The 23,457-nt window shown below is 42.5% G+C and overlaps 1 protein-coding gene across 1 annotated transcript in view; it reads left to right on the top strand.

The window, feature by feature from the left end:
- The window catches only part of WDR27 (WD repeat domain 27), a 201,909-nt gene extending 189,051 nt beyond the window's left edge, over positions 1-12,858 (top strand). The window contains exon 25 of the mRNA XM_054021497.1: positions 11,966-12,858. Within this exon, the coding sequence (XP_053877472.1) occupies positions 11,966-12,013 (48 nt within the window). The 3' untranslated portion in view covers positions 12,014-12,858. The remainder of the gene's footprint in view (positions 1-11,965) is intronic.
- The last annotated feature ends 10,599 nt before the right edge of the window (positions 12,859-23,457 follow it).

Consider the following 23,457-nt stretch of genomic DNA (forward strand, 5'->3'; position numbering starts at 1 on the left):
TCCTTAGAATTGCAAACTCTATGATTTCATGATCACTTTCACCCAAGCTGCCTTCTACTTTCAAATTCTCAATGAGTTCCTCCCTATGGCCTTGGCTACACTTACCAGGTAGTTCGACGGCTGGAAATCGAAGTTCTGGGTTCGACTTATCGCGTCTAGTCTGGACGCGATAAGTCGAACCCGGAAGTGCTCGCCGTCGACTGCGGTACTCCAGCTCGGCGAGAGGAGTACCGCGGAGTCGACGGGGGAGCCTGCCTGCCGCGTGTGGACCAAGGTAAGTTCGAACTAAGGTACTTCGACTTCAGCTACGTTATTCACGTAGCTGAAGTTGCGTACCTTAGTTCGAATTGGGGGGGGTAGTGTAGACCAAGCCTAATTGTTAAAATCAAGTCTAGAACAGCTTCCCCCAGTTGCTTTTTCAACCTTCTGAAATAAAAAGTTGTCTGCAATGCAGTCCAAGAATTTGTTGGATAGTCTGTGCCCCGCTGTGTTATTTTCCCAACATATATTTCGATAGTCGAAGTCCCCCCTCACCAACAAATCTTGGGCTTTGGATGATTTTGTTAGTTGTTTAAAAAAAGCCTCATCCACCTCTTCCACCTGGTTAGGTGGCCTGTAGTAGACTCCTAGCATGACATCACCCTTGTTTTTTACCCCTTTTAGCCTAACCCAGAGACTCTCAACACTTCCGTCTCCTATGTCCATCTCCACCTCAGTCCAAGTGTGTACATTTTTAATATATAAGGCAACACCTCCTCCCTTTTCCCCCTGTCTGTCCTTCCTGAGCAAGCTGTACCCATCCACACCAACATTCCAATCATGTGTATTATCCCACCAAGTTTCAGTGATGCCAACAATGTCATAGTTGTATTTATTTATTAGCACTTCCAGTTCTTCCTGCTTGTTACCCATACTTCTCGCATTTGTATATAGGCATCTAATATACTGGTTTGATCTTGCCTCCCAGTTTTGCCCTGACCCTCCTTTCTCTCTGCCATTATAGCCCATGCTCCCTCTTGTTTCTGACCCCTCTCCCAGGTCTCCATGTTCACCACTTACCTGTGGGTTGCAGGGCTGTTTAATTGTGGGGTAGATATTCAGGCTCAAGCTGGAATGTGTGTGTGTGTTTGTGTTTGTAATGAAGAAATAATCCGAAAGCAATTCTGAGTAATTTCAGAAGAACACTGTATCTCCCTAATTTATAGCACACACAATAAACCTGTCAGGTGTGAAATACCAAAAATAAAATCTGTATTATGCATACCTTCATCTAAAGTCAAACAGCTGGAACTTTGTAAAGCCACAAACCTCTAACTTACAGCACCTCCTTTGATATGGCATCACTATAGAAGGATATTTCTCAAAACCAAAAATGTGGTAACACTGAGCTTCCTTTGCAAACTGCATACTGTATTAGGAAGAATTCCAAGAAAATTCTCTAAGCCTTGCAATTAATCTCATGCTCACCTTAATTTTTCCAAAATAAAGGACAATTAACATCCTTCCACCATTGTGTTCCATCTTTAGCTTTCTTTACTTTAATACGACCCCTCCATATAGCCTATCAGTGCTGCTGTCAATATCCTGGTTTACTGTACTTCAGCCTGGCCACTATAATCAAATAAGCAGAGGAGGATTATGCTTAATTAAGGCTTCTGTGTTTAGGATAAGGAAGAGATGAAATGTTTTCTCCCTAAACTATTTGTTTTGTGTAATCTTGAATCCAAGTGATGATTCCTATTTATCTCCTATAGCTCTTCCTTCAAGTTCTTTCAGGTAAACTTTTTTTGCTGAGAAGGGCAATGTTCTGTACTAATTGTATTTATATAGAATGGTTTTAATGTAAATGATATATACAGCGAATACAAAGAAAGGTATCCTTAATGTTTACTGGAGGAAATGATCTGTTGGTGGATTGCCCCAGATCCCACTGCTTGCCTGTTGAGGAGATTAAAGTCTATGGCAGTTTTCCCTGAAAATCTTGCTATTTCAGTGGAGGAATCCAGGTGCTGGAAGCACCCCTCTTAAGTTCTTCTTGTGTTAGAGAGGGGACTACACCTATCATCTGCTGATCCACTGGCATAAGCAGGCTTTTCTGAATATCTTGTTCTAAAAGATGCAGTTATCACGCATGTGCCATGCCACGCATGCACCTCATGTTCAGCATTCTCTGGCAGGTCTGTGTTGGTTAGTTTCCCCCCAGCCACCCCCCAAATCTGAACTCAGGTAATTACTGTCACAGTTGCCTTCTGAACTTTGGGGCCCCTCTTTTGAATGGGGAAGTCCCAGGATGCACAAATTTGCACCAAAACCCTGCACCTGCACCCAGCAATGAGGTTGTAGAACCCAGAAGATTACCAATGGAGTCTGGCAAGACTGGGTGATGCCATGAACATGGGTAATATGGGGGAGTGGGAATGCAGAAGAGGCTATGGGGTGGCGGCATTGGGAGGAAGGAAATGAACAGGCATTAGTGGTCCTGGTGATGGGAAGTGAGAGAATTCGAATAGGTCTGGATAAGCATCCAGTCTTTCCTATACTTCCCCAAGCAAAACCTCTGCTGCACCAATTAAAGTTCTCTCCCCTCATTAATCACATACTATAGATTAGAGAGACAACGTGGGTGAGGTAATATCTTTTTATTGGACCAACTTCTGTTGATTAGAGACAAGCTTTAGAGCTTACACAGAGCTCTTCTTTAGGTCTGGGAAACTAATTCAAAGTGTCACTGTTATATAAAAGGTTTGAACAGATTGATTAGCATATGTAGTTAACACATACAAGGGACCATTCAAGGTAAAGTGGCCCATTAACATGCCTCCAGTCATGGGCAGAGAGAGAAAAGTAGCTAGGAAGCGGAGGCGGGGGGAGGAATTAGTGATGTACCGATTATTGTAATAAGCCATAAATCCAGTGTCTCTATTCAGTCCATGATTTTGTGTTTAGCAAAGTTATGAATTTAAGTTCCCAGGCTTGTCTTTTGAAAGTTTTGTGCCGGTTTCCTTTGAGGATGAGAACTGATAAGTCAGATATAGAGTGATCGCTTTGTGAAAAGTGTTCGCCCACAGATGACAGGGTATTTTGGTCTTTTATCTTTGTCTTTGTCTTTCCTGTGTGAATTCATTCATTCATTACTTGAGACCAATGGATCACCAATAACGAGATCCTTCAGAGAACTGGTCTATAGTCTATGCGGACTACACAGGACGTTTGCAGGCTTCACTGGTTGGGACATGAGCGCATGGCCAACTTAAAAACCGCCTGCAACTCAGAGGAAAGACAAAGCTCCGATATAGCAACAAGGTCAAGCAAGGCCTCAAGAAATTCAGCGTTCCCACTGACAATTGGGAAAATCCTGCCCACAATCGCTCAGTTTGGAGAAGCCAGGTTAAGGCTGGTGCAGTCACCATGGAGAGCCATCAGAGAGCCCAGTCTGAGGCCCACAGGTGAGCCAGGAAGCAGAGTATGCTCCAACCGCTATCTGGCAAGTGGACCTGTAGCCATTGTGGGAAGGTTTGCTGCTCGCACATCAGGCTTTTTTCCCATACCATTGGTAAGCACTACGAGGGACCGACTTCGTCACGTCTCCTTTCATCTGTCGAGATATTGGACAGCCAATGATCATCTGAGAGTGTCGGATTTGTCTGGTTTCACCCACATAGTTGCTATTGGGACATTTAATGCACTGGAAAAGGTACACCACATGTTGCGATAGGTCTGTGTAGGACCCAGGGATCTTGAAAGGTCTTTTATGGGGCGTGCATTGGTGTATGAAACAATTTTTGTAGTGGGGCTGCTGAAAGCCATCAAACAAAACTGTAAACCCTGTAGATGGTGGAAACCACTTTAAGCTGTGGGTGCAGCAGCACCCCTAGTTCTAGCACCCCGGGGGCAGTTTTGATCACTCTAGCAATGGAGTTATGTCCGCAGACCCTGCCAGAACAACAGATGCAAAATCAGTCATCTCACTATACCAATTGAGTTTACATCATATTAAAGGACATTGCACATTTGAGTTGCAAGGTTACCTGCATTCCACACAAATTTGATATCACCTCACTTTTATTGTTCAAAAACATTTGCATAATCATGAAACTGAAGTGTTAGTTATTTACACTAAAGGTATGAATCACACACCATTTTAAGTTTTGTGTGTGTGTGGATTGTGTCCCTCATTTGGGTCTGTCACACTTCGCGAGCCTTAACGAGTTGAGAAATATGCCTCTGAATCTTTCCAGACACCTTCAGTTTTTCAGTCCTTATCTTGCCACTTTTCTTCCTGTTAGTTCTTCCAGTGCTACTTTTTTGTTCTGCTCTTTGTTACTATTACATTTCTGTGCTGACTGCACATGCAGGAATAATGGGAAGTACTCTCTGATCCTCTGTCTACTGAAAGATTTTTGCTAAAGTAGCTTAAGTGTACCTAGAAACCACACACTGGTATAAATTTGAAGAAGTTTTGTTCACAGAACATTGATTCTTTTGCTTGAATGTTTTGTTCAAAATTTGAATGGATTCTAAATATACTTGAGCATGTTCTCTCATCCCTAATTTTAATAGCTGCCAGTGTCTGGATTCAGAACTATCCAAGGAGCTGTGGCTTGAACACTCAGTAGCCTCCAAGATCTATATTAGTACAAACTGCAATTAACTCTACCAAAATTTAATGAGGTATTTTATTAATTAAAATGCAGGTATACTCTGAAAAAAGTAACATTCTGTCAAAACGTCAGCGTGGGCTCCTCTGTCTTTCAGTGATTTCCACAACAAATGTACTCATTTTACAGATACTTTTTTTTCTAACTTCTAGCTGTGTAATCTCATCATAGAGCCTGAAAGTCAAGATGGGCTCTTTCTGACACACACATGAATCTTCAGTGAATCTGCAGTTTTAATTTAATTAGAAATCCTTTGATTGAAACCAGGACACACACTTGTAGCTGCATTTTCTGCCTATCCTATGCTTCTAGCAATAAAAAGTGGCAAAAGTACCGTATTTTCCGGCGTATAAGACGACCTTGTAACCCAGGAAAATCTTCTCAAAAATCGGGGGTCGTCTTATATGCCGGGTGCTGAAACTTCCGAGCCGGACTGGAGAATCTGCGGTCACCGCATATGGTGGGGGGAGCTCAAAAACGGCTGTGGCCGCATGAAAGCAGCAAGGGCGGAGCAAGCTGTAGGCGTCCGGGACGCCCGGGGTATGGCAAAAAGAGAGAGAGCGGTGCTGTGCCCAGAAAAACACGCCTCTTTCACCCGTCTGGCCCGCCCTTGTATCCTATTACCTCCTTCTCTGACTCTCAGATCTCGCTCCTGAGGACTGCAGTGAAGCGGCGCAGGCACGCATGTGCGAGATCTGAGAGGCAGAGAAGGAGGTAATAGGATACAAGGGTGGGCCAGACGGGTGAAAGAGGCGTGTTTGCGCTACCGCTCTGATAGTCTTGGAGACAGGGAGGACTGGGCAGGCAGGGAGAGCTGATCAATCCAAGCAGGCTTTGTATACAACAACCAGCCAATCGCCAGTAAGGTACATCACTTGCCGTGATTGGCTGGTTGTTGTATACTGGGTACCACATACAGTACAGCATCAGTATCTGTACCTGTTCATACAGTACAGCACCAGTACATACAGTACAGTATACAAATGTCCAACAGTCAAAACCCCATCATGGCTCCACCAGCAAGAAGAAAGAAATATGAAGCCAGTTTCAAACTTAAAGTTGTAAACTTTGCCATGGAACATAACTGCGCTGCTGCAAGACAATATGGAGTAACAGAAAAGATGGTTCGGGACTGGAAAGAAAATGAAAAAGCATTAAAGAGTATGCCAAGGGGTAAGTGTGCATTAAGAAGAGGCACCCCACATTGGCCAGAACTCGAAAAACATGTAGCAGACATGGTGAATGAGCATCGCCAAAACGGTTATGTAGTGACACGAAATAAAATACATTTGTTTGCACTTCAGTGGGCCAAATCTAACCCAGATCACAGCAACAGATTTAAGGCCACTGTATCCTGGTGTACTAGATTCATGGGAAGGCATAATATGGTACTGAGGCAAAAGACGAAAATTGCCCAAAAATTACCTGTAGATCTTGATAGCAAAGTAAATAGTTTCCATCGATACGTAATACAACAGCGCACTAAACATGGCTATGCGTTAAGTAGTATTGGAAATATGGATGAAACTCCAATGAATTTTGATATGGTTGGAAATAAAACTGTCCATCAAAAAGGTGAAAAAACAATTTTAATTAAAACAACAGGACATGAGAAGTCCAGTTTTACAGTGGTACTAGGATGCACAGCTGATGGCGCCAAACTGAGACCAATGATTATTTTTAAAAGAAAAACAATGCCGAAACTCAAGTTCCCTGTTGGTTGTTTTGTACACGTGAATGAAAAAGGCTGGATGGATGAAGAAGGGGTAAAGCTATGGCTTGATAATGTATGGAGCAGGCGACCAGGTGGACTTATTCAAAAATGTAGTCTACTGGTGTGGGATATGTTCAGGGCTCATTTAACTCCCAGCACCAAGCAAAGGCTTGCAAGACTAAACACAGATGCGGCAGTTATTCCTGCAGGATTGACATCGTTGGTACAGCCACTGGATGTGTGCCTAAACAAGCCATTTAAAGATCGCATTCGAGAACAGTGGAGTGAATGGATGGTTAGCGGCGAAAAGTCATTCACAAAAGGAGGAAACATGCGTGCTCCACAGTTGGATGTTTTGTGCAAGCTTGTCATAAAAGCCTGGAATGATATTGATGCAGAAACAGTAATCAAGTCTTTCAAGAAGTGTGGCATATCAAATTCATTAGATGGTATGGGGGACGACTACTTGTGGCAAGATGAAGAGGAAGCCGAAGCTGAGACCACACCATCTGATACGGAATTCGATCCATACGATGACTGCCTTACAAATGTATCACAAGATGTCATTGATGTACTTATGATATCAGATGACGAACAGGAGGATTTTGAAGGCTTTTAAAGGGAAACTGTCACGCCAGCAAAACCTGTAAAAATACCGTAGCTTGCAGTTATGATGGGCGTTGCTAACTCGCCAGGGACTTGCCCGGCACTTGCTCTCTCTCTATTGTTTGTTATCTTCCTCCTATCATCATCAGTTCCGGTTTGGTTGACAGCTTAGAAAACAAACAGCATGGCAGCTCCCATGGGTTTATTGTCTTATCCTTCCTTTCAGCTTTAGAGTGAATTAGGAAAAGTTTAATCCACCTGCACTGTTTTATGTTTACATGTTTGATGACAAACAGCCTTATGTTTATAAGTGACAGTTTTCCTGCTAAGTACCTGCATGTCATAAGTATTTGAATTAAAATTACCATATTGAAATCAAATCTGATGTTTTTTTAATTTTTATTTGGTGTGCGTTGGAAGAGGGGTAGTCTTATATGGCGAGTATATCCCAAACTCTATATTTTAACTGGAAAAGTTGGGGGTCGTCTTATACGCCCAGTCGTCTTATACACCGGAAAATACGGTATATATTAATCAGTAAAGTTAAGAGTAGAGTCTCAATACTCACAAATAGTAGGTCTTTTGAGTAAGGTGTTGTTTTCAATATACTGTCCTTTCAGAGTAGAACCATACTTTGTGATTTCACTATGTGACCTTATGGTAAAATTTGACTTAGGATAAATTTTTCAAAAGTGTTTAAGTGACTTAGGCTCCTAAGTACCATTTTCATGAGATCTATTGACTTCTAATTAGACTTAGGCTCCTGTATCATTTAGATGCTTTTGAAAATTTTACCCTTAATCCTACTACTATAATACTGGCCAACTTTTTAGGAGATTTGATAGAGTACTTTGTATAACTTAAAAAAATAATAATTTCCATGCACCAGCCTGGAAGCAGGAAATGGTGAAAATTTCACAAGAAATCATTCTTTTGTGATTTCTGGAACAATGTCTAGCTCAGTAAGTAGCTGAGCACTACAATGATGGGTACTTTTATAGAACTACCTCAAACAGACAAGAGAACATTGCAGACTCAAGGGGTTTGGATGAGTTACAATTAATCATGTGGACTTCTGAGTGCCTACCTGAACTGAACCTCCAAACATGCCGTGGTTTCCTCATTCACTGCTCTTAAAAGGTTCTTTATTGACAGACTTGGATACTGAAATCCGCTTTTTATCAACAGTCCTGGGAGGAGACACAGAAAGCAGCTGTACAACATTGACGTAAATTGTGTCCCAGATACCCCAGTGGTGGTTGGGGTTCGTGAAGCTACAGAGTCCTACAAGAGCCACAGTGGGCACTGTCATATTGTAAGAATTGCCCCTTCCTCTGCCACTGATTGGCCTGTGGAAGGAAAGGGTGGAGGAGAAGCAACTGGGAGTGTCAAAAGGGAAAGCAGAGGATCATCAGGCAAGGATGCCGAACACCTATCTTCTCTGCAGGAAGCTCCTTTGGCAGCCACTGACTTCTTTTAAAGCTTCCTGTCCGCCTAAACTGTCTTCCCACTACACCTCCTAAAACCAGTGGTGGCTCTGGGAACAGCCGTACACAGCAGCACATGTGAAGAGGCAACTATCCACCCAGGGGAGTAGCAGAAGTTGGGGGAAGCCTTTTTTAATCTACAGCCAGTGTAAGTGGGTTGAGAAACCAAGGGACCATTAAGGAGAGGGCAGAGCCATCAAGGACCTGGGAATGGTAGCAGTAAAGAGAAGAGGCAGTGTTGTTAGAGGTATAGGGGGAAAAGGCAGAATGGGTTAGGATGGGAACTTTTGATGAGTGATGAAAAGAGTAGAGCATGGAAAGAGGGGATGTCAAGTTGTGTAGGAAGGGGGACATTACATTTAGTGCTTGGTGACATATAAACAGCATTACATCCCTGAGTGCAAGCTTCCCCTCAGCACCTCTAATGTGCTTCAATTCTGATCTGGATGCACCACTTTCAAGTACAAGAAGAGTTCAGTCTCCATACCCATTCCATCTTTAGCCTGTCTGCTGAGACTTCCAATGTGGTTGCCAATTGTGAAGTGGGCCTTTGTCTACACTGGCAACTGGAGTGAGGCCACCAAACTCAATTTATATAGGATGCAGTAAAGAGGACAGATGGTAACATCTTTTGCTCTCTTCCAACCTGGATTGGATTCAAACCAGTGAGCAGTGTCTCCAGATCCCCTTTCCAGTTCTTGTGTCAGCCAGTCCCTGCCTACCAGTTGTGTTAATGTACAGCAGCTGAGTGGAAATGTCATTTAAATGCCAGTTTTGCAGTAGTTTATCTAAATTAATTCTCTTATGAGAATTAACCAGATCTCACTCAAACGTGACTCATGAATACAGACTCCTGATCTCGCTCCAACCCTGTACATTCTTTTTCCATCCCCGTACAAATCCTCTTTCAACTGCTGTCTCAAACTTGGCAGCTCTGTAGTAAATAGTGTTGCATTTTTAGTCACTGTTTATGAAACTATAAGGATTACATGGTGTGGGAAGTGAGGGGGGTGGAAAGGGGAGTGCACACATGGAAAAATAATTTTCTTGTTGACATGTGGAAATGCCTGCAGAAGCTTAGACCAAGCAATACTTTTTTTCATCTAAGTTGCACAAAATTTAGCCTCACTGGGGAATTTTGAGAACTAGTCTCTAATTCTTTTAAGATCGTTCACATGCTGGGATGAAATTCTCCATCACTGGCTTGTCATATCCTTCAGCAATGGAATGTAAAACTGGAAAACAGTTCAGTTGGATGGCAGACTCAACCTATAGGACATTTTTTTTCAGCTCTGTTTTTGCAAATATGCCATTTTGCTGCATAAGTAAACATCAGTGTTGATTGAAAGAAACTGTTGGAATTTCAAAATCTTTTTAATCTCAAAAGCTGTGTGGTTTTGTCAATGAAAATAGAGGAGGTTTATAGAAAGAGTATCAATTCTTTGAAACTGATAAATCCTTCCAGTTTAGGTATACTCTGCAAAATTATTCTAAAACTGTATTATGATGTCTGTTGTTTATTACCTTTGAATAATTCAGTATCCAGTTCAGTCAGTTTGAAATTTTTGTCTAGCTGCTGGCCTTGAAAGTGAAACTGGATTCTTTCTGGTTCATACATCATCACCAGCAATAAGAATTCTTCAGTTAGATTCTATTCTATTGAATGGTTAGCTTAATTCTATCTCACACTCCTGGAGCTGAGTTGGTTCTGCAATGCTGACAAGAGTAAATTATAATAAAAGCATATTGTATTATTGTTCTACATCATATAGCACCATACTATTATCACATTCATTACCATAATACCTAGGAGCCGCAGTTATGGCACATAAGGAGCAGGACACCATTGTGCTAGGCACTGGACAAACACAGAACAAAAAGATACCCCGTTCCCCAAAGATCTTATAATCCAAATATAAAACAAGAAATAACAGATGGCTACAGACAGATGGAGAACAGTGAGACATATTCGTCAATGCCATAGACAGTGGTATGCATTATGTATATCAAAAAAAATAATGAGGTTTCCGCCCTGAGAATTTTACAATTTATATTCAACATATGACGACATGGGAGGGTAAAAGGATATGTGGGAGGAGGAGGGATAGAATGAATAGATATTTTATATACTTGTCATCGTTCCAATATTCAGATACAGAAGTAGAGAGGGAACCAATGGAGACTTTCAGAAGGGGATTACACTGCTGGAGTGGCAGGTAAAGAATATGATTTTAGAAGCCTCATGCTGCATAGATTTAAATGGTGTGGTGTGTTTTGAGGTTGCAGCAGTGAAGATGACAGATTAGGGCAGTAGGCATGGAGACAAGGGCAGATTTTGGCCATGTTATAAAGGAAGACATAGCAAGATTTAGCAATAGACAGTATAGAAAGAAAAGGAGAGATTGAGGTCAAATGACAACAAAGATGTGAACCTGGATGACAAGAATAGTGAAATTATTGATGGTGATTGAAGAGGAAGAGAGAAGTGAGGATTTCCAGAAGACACTTTATGTTTGCCATGTTTGGTTTGACATTTTACGGAGATGCAATAGAAAGTAGGTCACAGATGAGGAAACTAACAGAAAAAGGCAGGGATGTAGAATAGATAAGGGAGTCTTAGCGTAGAGGTGGTGGTTGAAATCGTGATAGTGGAAAAGGATGCTGAAGAACAGGGAGAAGAGATGACAACCAAAGTTAGAGTCTTGAGCCATGTCACTTGTCCAACCGTGAGACAGTAGTGACCTTGGTGAGAGCAATCTTGATGGATTGCTTAGAGCACAAGCTACAGTGCCGATTACAGACTATTAGATTTTTGTCATTCAAATCAGCAGATATGACTCTGGATACACACATGGTGTAGATCTCTTGAAAACCAGGTGCCATTTGTAAATCACTTTTCTGACCACAGCTGCACTTCAAGGTTCTGTTTATGCAATTGTAGACTGTGCTGTGTACTCTGGTTTTATTACCAGAAATGCACATCTTTAAAGTATCTTTTGTTTTTAACAGAAGTTTGTTCCTTTTTCAGTGTTCTTTCACCCAGAGGAAATCCTTATACTGCATTTAACATCAGTGAAAATTAGTTCATGTGCAAAACATATTTGTTCATATGTACCTTTATTAATAATGAGTGCTTTCCTTTGTCATTTGTTACAGCTTTTTCATTCATCCATCACTTTTAGTATTTCACATCCACACCCTCTACCTGATTGATTTTCTGCATGGTTTTCCACTTGTTCATGTGGTAACTGATTTTGCACCAAACTTGAAAATAGCCAATTGGGGAAAAATCCAAATAAAAATGGAATTTTCAGACTCGCTTGGATTAATTAAACCTGTATCTTAAACTGTTTTAAAAATGAATTCTGGACCTCTAGATTTTGGAGTGGCTTAAATACATCCTAAATTTATTTAATTCATGTTGGTGCTCATCTAAGCAAACTTTACTCACTGAAAAGAACTCCATTGAAACCATGTGTTCTTTTCTTTTTGAACTACAGCTCACCACAGCCACCTTGGATGGCAAACTCCAGTTGTTTCTACCTTGATGCTTGCCAGCCTGTGGAATGCTGGCCCTGGTGCTCTGGAAATAACAGCTTGCTGAGAGAAAGGAGACTGGTAACTGTGCAAGCCGCAAAATATTCCTTTTTAAATTACAGTTGTAGAAATAATGTCACTTACATTGGAAAAATAAGGACAAGATACAGTATGGTACAATTGAACTCATTCAGGTCTCAGTACAGCAAAGGCTCAAGGATTGATGTCAATGGGGCACTCACATGCTTAAAGGTAGGCATGTGCTGCAGTGTTTGGCTGTATTGGAGTTTCTTACCTGTAGATTGGTGACACAGTTAAAATAGAAAGTGGTCCAGTTTTAAAGCTAAAATTTCTGCCTATAACTAAAGACTTGGAATGAGTTCAAGTTCCTCATTCTTCATGAAATGACATTAGGAGTCATGTTGGTCCCTTGTTTATATCTATGCAACTCCCATGAGGTTAATGGAAGTAACTTGAGTATAGCAGAATTTGGTCCTCATTACTGAGACAATCTGATTCATATCCATTTTATTGTATTCTGTTATCTCTTGTACACCATTCTGTTAAGTTGTTAGGGATGGGGAAAAGACTTTTATTTTAAAGGCCTTGTCTTCACAAAGCTAACTTGACATTTTAGTTTGGTAATTTACTTATGTTTAGTTTTATTGTGACAGTAGGGGTGTGCCCCATTTCTAGAAATAGAAAATTTGAAAAGCATTGAAGTAGAAAATTAGTTCTGGGAGAAAGCTTTTGGGGTTTTATTTTATTTTTATTTTTTTTTGTACAATTTCTAGCTATGTTTGCTCTAATCTTTGAAAATTCTGATGTTGGATATTGTTTTGAATAATAAACTGGTGTTCGAATCATTCATCATCTCTGTCTGTTTAAAAATGGGGAACATCTAAGACTGTGGGCCTATGTTTATCTGAGCTTTGTGATGCTGAGAAAACTTTACCCTTTTATATGGACTGTGGTGCCAAGCCAACCAAACTTACCAGGACAAAGGATCATTAAGTCTTATAAAACTCCTTTACTCTTGCCAGCTCAATTGTCTTTAGCTGGCCAATTACATACAGCTGAACTTGCTTCTCAGACCTTTTCCTATGGGGCCACAAGGGAAAAAACTGGGATTTCTACACTGCCTACACAGATTAATAAAACTCAGCAATGTGACAGATGCATCTTTTTACAGTAAGCTTTTTCAATACCATAAGATAATTGAATTTAAAAAGTGGATGATACCCCCTTGATTATATGCACAACACTTATGTTCATTTAGTATAAGAAGGTTGATGTTTTAGTTACACAAAAGTCAAGATTCATCTAAGGTTTCTAGATTCCATTAATTCTGTGCTCTTGCATATAAGCTTTAGCTGCTTCTTGCAGAGCTAAGCCATACACTTACTGTGTGCTAGATTCTGACACCCTTACTCTCTCAAGTAGTCTCACCGAAGTCAACAGGACTGCTGTGGAATAAAGTGCTATTCATCATGATGAATAGCATCAGAATTGGTCCCCATGTTATCTCACATTATATGTGCAATAGTATATTGTAGGCTGCTGGACCTGATCACCAGCCTAGGTCAAAGAATCAGCCACGCCCAATTCCGTTTGTATCCCTTTCCTTGGAGCTCAGTTTGTTTTTTAACACACAAATACAAGGAAACGTGGAACAATAAGAAGAAGCAACAGTCCTGTTCTTGACAGAAATTGTGGGGCCCACTGGTAGCTTAAGGGGCTCGTCCTCCGCCAGCTTGTCCTCTTGCAGCCTTCTGCTGCAGCCACAGGAGAATGTACTCTCAGCTCTCTCTGGAGCTAGGGACCTCACTTATATCCTCCAGCTAGGAATCAGACCCAATCACTAGATACTTTCCAGCTGAGTTGGCTGATTCCCAGCAACTGGCTGTTGGGCTTCTCTCTAGAACAGTGCTGGCTGACCCCTGGACCTAAAAGTGACAGACAGCCCTGTTATATACATAATGACGTGTACAGTGGGCTAGATTCGCTCCAGGGTTTACCAAAGATGACATTAACCAAGGTTCTAGCTGTGGAAACTCCAGGAGGGGATGAAATTCCATTGGCACAAAGCAGCTACAATCTCCTCTCTACTGGAGGAGCCATAGCTTGTCCGTACAGCTCAGAAGGTTGGTGCTTCTATCTAGGAAGAGTGCGTAGTCAGGGCAGGCGAGGAGTGCTCTAATTCAGTGGCTTCTGCAGGTAGAACTTCTTCAAAGTTCTGTTGCTACTTAAAACTGACTCACATAGCAAATACTGTTAGGGTGGTCTTCTTCATTACCTAGAATAAATCTCCTTGATGTGCAAGGATCTTCAATGACACAGAGCCTTCCTGCACTAACTTTAGTGAATCCAGCATAGGACATATAAAAGGATTACCAAAAATTTTCAATATAGGCAAAGCAATTATTTTTCCCCAGCCTTGTTCTCAGAAATGGTTGAACTATTTTGGCTGAAATTTACTAAAAAATACCTCCGCCTGAGGCAGGCATCCAGCATGCAAAATGCCAGCCCACACAGTCGAAGTTTGGTAAATTTATAAACACCTGAAAATAAGATCTGTATAATACGATGTATCAGTCAACTTTAATAATAGGCAGCACTGGCAAACTATCCCATGAGTGGGAATATGCAGAAGACACGCAAAGAAGAAATGAAGGTTACTTACCTGTAATTGGAGTTCTTTGACAGGGACTCTGCATACTCATGCTCCCTGCCCTCCTAACCTGCTCCTTGCCGAGTCCTGATTCTGTAGTTTGATAATCCACTTTAGCAGTTGGAAGGACCTGACCAGTGGTGCCAACTCCCCTTCTATGGCCATGTCCCTTGAGCATGCTCAAGCACTGTGGCAGGAGGGAAGGAGAGGGGTAAGGTGCTCCTAAGGGGCACTACTACTAGAAGATTCCACCATCCTGCTGCACCCAGTTGGCACCTGCCATGAGTGTGAGTATGCAGAGTCCATCTCAAAGAACTCCAGTTACAAGTAAGTAACCTTCATTTTTCCAGTCCAGCAAGTTCTGCTTAATGCCACAGAGGTCCTCTGTTGTTCAGCATTTTTTACATACTTTGGTCCTGGTCTTGCAATGGGATCCACATGGGCAGATCCTTCTTCCTGAATGGCTGTCCAAGTGCACATGATTGGAGTCTTTGGAACTAATTCTGATCCTACATACACCATTAGTTCAGCAGAATTGCACGTATGTATACAAGATCAGAAACAGGTCATTAGGTTTCAGTCCTGCTCCTGTTGAATTCAGGGGGCCATTGATATGATGACAGCTGGGTGGGCCCTGAATATCAGTATAATATGTTACATATAACTGATGTCTTAAACCAAGAAATACACACACACAAGGCCACATGACAGTTTGGCATTTGTTCTTCTATAAAAAATAACAGTGCTCCTCTTGTGCTCTCATTTGGCTATAACAACAAGTAGGGAGCCAAAGGGAAAGTGCACAGCTACAATTAGTCTACTTAATATTGCACAACTATACATTACAGGATTTTTCTTTTCACCCTCTGATGAGAATGACTGATTTTTAAGTATGGTGACTTTCCTGTTCTGGTGTAGTTTTGTAGTAAAATAAAATATTTTAAAAGGATTATTCTGGATTCTCTAAATATTAATAGTTATAATTAAGTTTTGTTCTCTGTGTTTACTTTATACTTTTTTTGGCTCTTCCAAGCAGAATGGGACCTGATGGTTTGTCTCTTGACCCACACTCTCCAATGCCCAATGTCATGGCCACCATCTTTCCAGTTGAGGAGGATTAGTTGCAATTCCTTTTGGAGGACATCAGTCTTGCACCTCAACTGGCTGGAGGAACTGTTGTGAAATAGTAATAGTCTTACTATTATTTATTATTTGCATTACCATAGCACCTAGATGCCCTAGTCATGGACCAGAACTCTATTGTGGTACTGTACAAACAGAACAAAAAGATGCTCCCTGCCCCAGAGAAATTACAGTCTAAGTATAGGACAGTACACAACAGATGGACCCAGACAGACCAATGGGTCAGTAGAAGGTAACAATGAGACAATATTGGTTAGCAAGAGAGGCAGTGGTCTCAGCACACCAGCACCCTAATCATTGTCAGGTGTTTTGTAGAAACAGAAAATAAGAGTTTTAAGAACATAAGAACAGCCATATTTAGTCAGACCAAAGGTCCATCTAGCCCAGTATCCTGTCTTTCGACAGTGGCCAATGCCAGGTGCTTCAGAGGGAATGAACAAAACAGGTAATTATCAAGTGATCCATTCGCAGTTTCTGGCGAACAGAGGCCAGGGACACCTCGAAGGGATTTGAAGGATGATAACACTGTAGTCTTTATGGACTACAGCACAAATGTGGTCCAATGATTTTAACACCTTTCAAAGGACAATAACAGATCTAATATTGGTCATGTGCTCTTTTTTTTTTTGTTTGTCAAATGAACCATGGGTACCCCTACAACAGGGATTACATCTAGGGAGTTATTTATTACAACAAAGTGTCATGCCAACTGCTGCACCTCAGTGTTAAATCACTAAATATTCAACATGAGTATCTTGTATTTACTAGAAGCAGATATTTCAGTCCACAAGGTGAAGTTTAACTGTAGGTCATTTTTGCAGGTTTGCCTCATTTTTCATGAAAGTCATTTGTTGCTAAGAAGAAGACGTTTAATCCCACACCTGCACTTACTTGGCAGTGGGGGAAGGCAGGGGTTGTGGTTGGTTATTGGTTGTTTTAAGGGAAGTTTAACTGTAGGTCATTTTTGCAGGTTTGCCTCATTTTTCATGAAAGTCATTTGTTGCTAAGAAGAAGACGTTTAATCCCACACCTGCACTTACTTGGCAGTGGGGGAAGGCAGGGGTTGTGGTTGGTTATTGGTTGTTTTAAGGGATACACTGCTGCTCTGAATGGGAGATTGCTGTGAGACCATCAGATAATCTAGAGTATTTTGGTAAAATGACAGTTCAGAAGAGTGGAGCAGCTCAGTCCCATGCTGACTTGCTACATGGGCCATGTCTTCACTGCCAAAAAAGGTGGGGGGGTTTACAGTGGGATAATGAACATGCATTAGTTATGTCATTATTAAACCGTAGAGGTTCTGTAGTTTTTACCTCTATGTAGCTAGGTGAGGTCAACCGTAGGCCAGGGGTATAGTGTTGACCTTGCCTAGCTACAGCACGGTAAAAGCTAATTGCAAGTTGTCTCCACTAGGGTTTTGCTAACACACGTTAGTTATTCTTCTGTAAAAAAAAAAAAACCACCACCACTTGTTTTGGGCAGTGAAAACATGGCCTTGGGAACAAATCCTGTTTGCCTGACTAACATCAGCTGCTAATTTCAGTGATGCTCTGCACATGAGAAAAAGGAGCAGGAGTTGGCCCTTAAATTGGACACATTAGTTAGCATCCAGCAGTTAATCTCAGGTCAGTTTGGCATCCATGTGACGCTGTTGACTTCAACAGAGCTGTCAAGGCTGATTCCCCACACTGGCACTTTTACCTGTGGCCTTTTTAACCCTTTACAGGTAAAGCAAGCACAGAACAGCTACCAAGAGGGATTTTATAGCCAACTGTCTGGGTGGGTGTCCATAAAAGGGAGCTACCTCCTCTCTTCATTTATCACAAGAGCTATTCCTGCTTTGCACTAGTATTAGTGAGGAGAATCAGATCCCTGATTCATATTTTCCAAATGCCATCTAATCCAACTGCCCCAACAGCACAGTTTGTGCTGTGTTTATTCGCTCTCATGGGATTTGCCATTTACAAAACGGATAAGGAAGAAATAGATTTCTGTTTTCTTCTCAGAGGTGGCATTTTTTCTGTTGCTGGATATTTATGAGCCTTTCATGAAACGGTAACAACTTTCTACCACAAAGGCAGGCAATTCCAGCGGAGCTGCTTCCAGGTTCCCAATTGCTGTTTCTCTCGTTAGCCCTGGCAAATGTGGGAGCTAACAATATTCGTCCAAATACTTCCCAGAACAGTTGAATTAATAGAAGAAAAGAATTACCACAATTCATCAAGAATGCAGGACATGTTTCATTCTTCTACGTGTGCGTATCTGAAGTGAACATTGCTTCCATTGTTTCGGACTGCAGAGGAGCCATTTAGTAACAATAAAAATGAAGTGTGAGAGTGAACCTGATTTTGCTGTGTCTTGTTTTAATTTTAAAACAATGCAGGATTTCCATGTTTATGGAAACATTATTAGCCTTCAGTTCTTGTTAATGCAACTGTTTTCTTCTTTGTCAATCAGCCTCTTTCATGGAAAAATATGTGCCGGGTCAACTTGATCCCATACAACCATGATTGAAGTTAATGGGATTTTTGCCTGCCCCCAATGCCGCTCAGACTGGGCAAAGCTGGAGGCTTTCCACACAAAATGCCAACATCATATATTGGGCATGAAGTGGAACAATTTCATTTGTAACACAGATGTTTACGGTTGCTCTGGTCTATAGACTACTGGGGTCTTTGTCTGCAGCTGGCCTCCTATGCTTTTCAGACATGTCACGAGAATGCTGCAAGATGTTCTGGCAAATGCCGTTCTCTGGGTGGCTTGTAACCTCTGGGATAAAATTCCACCAACTGAGGGTTAGAGGCAGCTCAGAGGCAGACCCCCCCGCACTACATGGGTGCATTAAATCTGTTCTGACATTGGACTTTCAGCCTGTTAAGCCTTGTGGCTGCACAGGAACTGACCAAATGGTGAACAATTGCTACGGCTGACCGTTTGGCTAAGCATTGAAGAAGAGGAAGAAGAAGAAGCATAAGGCTCAAGCAGTCTGAGCCCAGTTCTGCACTTAAGTGGAAGACTCTCCCATGATGCCAGAGCCATGTTGTCTATTCTGGTTTTTTAGTCACAATGAGGTGCCATGAATGAAGAGGGGAAAAGGGATTAAATATAGCCACAGCTGTAGGGTTAGCTAGTGGATTGATTCAACACTTTCCATTCATTTCTGCGTCTGCAAGCCCCTCCCAGAGCCTGCTTATAACTAGAGCTGCAAAAAGTAAAGGTGCTTAATAATATGGTTGAAATCTTGCTACCATGAGATGCAGAGAGCTGCCAAAATGTTTTGATTGAGTGCTTTTTGCTTTCTCAGGGCAGCACCTGCCCCTTAACGTGCCATTTAAGCTCTCCTTTTGGAAGACAAAAATTGTTGCAGGAAGCTTCCATTTCCACAATGCTCAGAGGTGTCTCATTTCACCCGTGTGTGGGCCTAGCTTGGACTCACAGGCAGCTACCAGTTGCTGGGCAGAAACTGTTGACTCTTGGCTATGCTTGCTGCTTGGCTGACCAAAAAGCCACATCCCATGGGAGGATGTTGGTGTCAGGTGGTAATGGTTCTAGAAAGGCGCTGAAAGTATTCTTGGCATAACTCCAAAAACGTATATAGAGTTACTCTGGAAGGAGTTTGGCCCAATACACCACAACTGTAGATAAAAAGGCAACCTGAGGAAAGGAGGAAAAGGCAACCTGAGGAACGCTACATGAACTAATGAAATCTATTCCAACATATGTGATTTTATACTGCGGAAAGTGCAGTCAGAAAAAAATTGAGGTGTTCCCACCCCCCCAGCTGCAGTCTCCTTGAATAGTGCTCTACATTGTGGTATGTTTCTCTGCTCCACCTTCCACATTCCCTCACGCCCATGAAGTCATACCAGTGTGTATATCTCAGAGAACTTAAATAAATGGACCAAACACAATGTAAACGTTGTAGCAGGAGGATCTAGTTAATACAGATGATCACCTTCTGTCCTCACAAAGCATTACATTTAAGGTTTCTGTTTAGTTATCTAAAGTCTTTTTTGGTCTATACTGCACTCTGAATTCATTATACTAAAGGCCATTGAACTGTCTAGAAAATGGAATGTGTATAGTAAGAGGTTTGTAAAAATGTCATTTGAAGCTTCATTCGTTAGTCACTCTGGCAAAGTATGTAATTTTTCATGCTTGTTTGTCAGCCCTTTGAACTCTTGCATTTTCCAGGCTGCTAGCTTGTATCTTAATTACAATAAGGATAATAATTATTTCATTTTTCAGCCCCCCTGAAGAGCTCTATACCATCAGGATAAAATAAGATTCATATGGAACCCAAAGTGGTGATGTCAAAAAGTAAATTTTGGGTGGAGGTGACTGGAAATCTAAGGCACTTTTTTAAAAGCGAGGAGAGAGGGACTGAGACAGATGTCAAGGATGAGGGAGCTTCCCCACCCACCATCATAAAGTATGTATGTACACACACACACACAATATTATTTTTCACAGCCATCTGGTGGGCAAGCTAGATAATGTTTAAAGTTAATAAATGCCAGAGCTGGACTGGAGCTAATGTACAGACATTGTTGTATATATTTAATGTAATTAATTCATATTAAATAATACAGCAAGTATAAAAAAGTAATTAAGCCGGAGAGTAACCCCCTCCTCTGGGGAAAAACATGCAGGAAGGTTGGAGATCCCCTCTTGTGTAGTTTTTTCCAAATTCTTCCATTGTAGGTTGCCAAATCCTGTGCAAGAAGCAAGGGATTCAGTCCCCAAGCTCCACAGATCCCCTGTTTCCCTATGGACATAAGGTCCCTGTCCCCTCCTTTCTGGTACCAGAGCTGTGCATCCTCAGCACCCTTAAAAATTTGATCAGTTATTTTTAGGTGCATAAATATGAGTTTAGATGTCTAATATTAGGCACCTAAACTTGAACATTTTGGTCTAACGTACCATCCCATGCGTGTCAGAGGCAACGCCCAGGCTAGAATTCCAGAGTACATAGTTGTAGTTCGCTATTCTCACCAGTGGAGACACCCATTCTTCTTTGTAGCACTTTGCCTTTCTCTGGGGGGTGGAGAAGCTTGGATGTTGGAAAGATAAAGGTATTTGTATAGAAAGGATAATTATAATGGAATGAATTGTTTACAAACAGCCTTGAACTCTTCATTAACATTCTGTGGAAAAAAGCCTTAACATTAAAATCTGTATTTAAAAGCAGGGTTGGAAGACTCTGGGCACTTCCATTCACGTCAGTTTCCTTATTCTCTCAGCCATTCCCCTTGGTGAGTATCTGCTTCTGCTTTTGCAATTTTCCCTTTATTGGAAAAAGGACTCTCCTGTGCTTGACCTCGGACACCAGACTAGAGTGGGGTGTCCCAGGCTCCACCCTTGCATGTTCCCTATTGTGAGGTCACCTCACCTCAGGATATGTAACTGTGTGGAAATTCCAAGCTTACAGCTAAATTCTTTGTAAAACCAGGTTCTTATCTGAAGATAGAGAACAAAGATTTTAAACAAAACAAAATAAATTTTTCTGATCATATCTAGATGTTACTTTTCTCAACAGTTAATCAGTTTGGCTATTGCAGTTACAGCAACAGTAAGCAATGCTAAAACAAACATATCTTCAGACAGAAATGCTTGAGTCTGGCCTGCTTTATCTGACCGGGCAGCATTCACCCTCCTCTGTTGAGGGGTTTGCTGGGACACCCAACAGAGGAGGGGGACCACCTGCATTCCCCCAGTTGATTTTCTTAACATATTTCCCTATATCCCAAAACAGCTCAATCAGGTCTGGGCAAATTTCAGTCTGGGCTATCAAAAGTGAACAGGCTGAAAGTGACAGCTGTTCCACTGATTGGATGGTTGGGCTATTGTTTCTCAATAGCCAGACTCATGACCAGGAAAGGTATTTTCTTCTCACGGAGGGCTTTGTTTGTCTGAGGCCTTGTCTACACTACGAGAGTAGTTCGATTTTACTTAAATCGAATTTTTGGAATCGATATTGCAAAGTCGAACGTGTGTGTCCACACTAAGGACAGTAATTCGACTTTGTGAGTCCACACTAACGGGGAAAGCGTCGACATTGGAAGTGGTGCACTGTGGTCAGCTATCCCACAGTTCCCGGAGTCCCCGCTGCCCATTGGAATTCTGGGTGGAGCCGCAAATGCCTTCTGGGTAAAAAAAATGTGTCCAGGGTGCTTTTGGGTAACTGTCGTCATCCGTCCATCACTCCCGCCCTCCCTCCCTGAAAGCGCCGGCGGGAAATCAGTTCGCGCACTTTTCTAGTCAGTGACAGCGCGGACGCCACAGCACTGCAAGCATGGAGCCTGCTGCAACCATCACTGCAGTTGTGGCCGCTCTCAACGCCTCGCAACTTATCATACACCTTTCCCTGAGGCAGATGCAGAAAAGTCAGGCGAGGAGGCTACGTCAACGCGGTGATGGCCTGAAGTCTGAGAGTAGCACAGACCTCTCAGAAAGCAGGGGACCCAGCGCCGAGAACATCACGGTGGCAATGGGTCATGTTGATGCCGTGGAAAGGAGATTCTGGGCACGGGAAACAAGCACTGAGTGGTGGGACCGCATAGTGCTGCAGGTCTGGGATGAATCCCAGTGGCTGCGAAACTTTCGCATGCGGAAGGGAACTTTCCTGGAACTTTGTGAGTTGCTGTCCCCTGCCCTGAAGCGCAATGACACCCGGATGCGAGCAGCCCTGACTGTCCAGAAGCGAGTGGCCATAGCCCTGTGGAAGCTTGCAACGCCAGACAGCTACCGGTCAGTCGCGAACCAGTTTGGGGTGGGCAAATCTACCGTGGGGGTTGTTGTGATGCAAGTAGCCAAGGCAATCGTTGATGTACTGCTGCCAAAGGTAGTCACCCTGGGAAACGTGGAGGCGATCATAGATGGCTTCGCAGCGATGGGATTCCCAAACTGCGGTGGGGCCATAGATGGAACTCACATCCCTATCCTGGCACCGGAACACCAGGCCAGCCAGTACATTAACAGAAAGGGCTACTTTTCCATGGTGCTGCAAGCACTGGTGGACCACAGGGGACGTTTTACCAACATCTACGTGGGATGGCCGGGCAAGGTTCATGACGCTCGTGTTTTCAGGAACTCTGGTCTGTTTAGACGGCTGCAGCAAGGTATTTACTTCCCGGACCACAAAATAACTCTTGGGGATGTGGAGATGCCTATAGTCATCCTCGGGGACCCAGCCTACCCGCTAATGCCCTGGCTCATGAAGCCCTATACTGGCGCCCTGGACACTGAAAAAGAACTCTTCAACTACCGGCTGAGCAAGTGCAGAATGGTGGTGGAGTGTGCTTTTGGCCATCTCAAGGGGAGATGGAGAAGCTTACTGACTCGCTGTGATCTCAGCGAAACCAATATCCCCATTGTTATTGCAGCTTGCTGTGTGCTCCACAATCTCTGTGAGAGCAAGGGGGAGACCTTTATGGCGGGGTGGGAGGTTGAGGAAAATAGCCTGGCTGCTGATTACTCACAGCCAGACAGCCGGGCGATTAGAAGAGACCAGCGGGAAGCGCTGTGCATCCGGAAGGCTTTGAAAGCAAAGTTCCTGAGTGAGCAGGGTAACCTGTGACTTTAAAGTTTGTGTATTGAGAAGCTAAACCTGCCCCCGTTTCTTTACCCAGTTAATGTTGA

This window comes from Malaclemys terrapin, chromosome 3, assembly GCF_027887155.1.
Source record: "Malaclemys terrapin pileata isolate rMalTer1 chromosome 3, rMalTer1.hap1, whole genome shotgun sequence".
NCBI classification, from domain to species: Eukaryota; Metazoa; Chordata; order Testudines; family Emydidae; genus Malaclemys; species Malaclemys terrapin.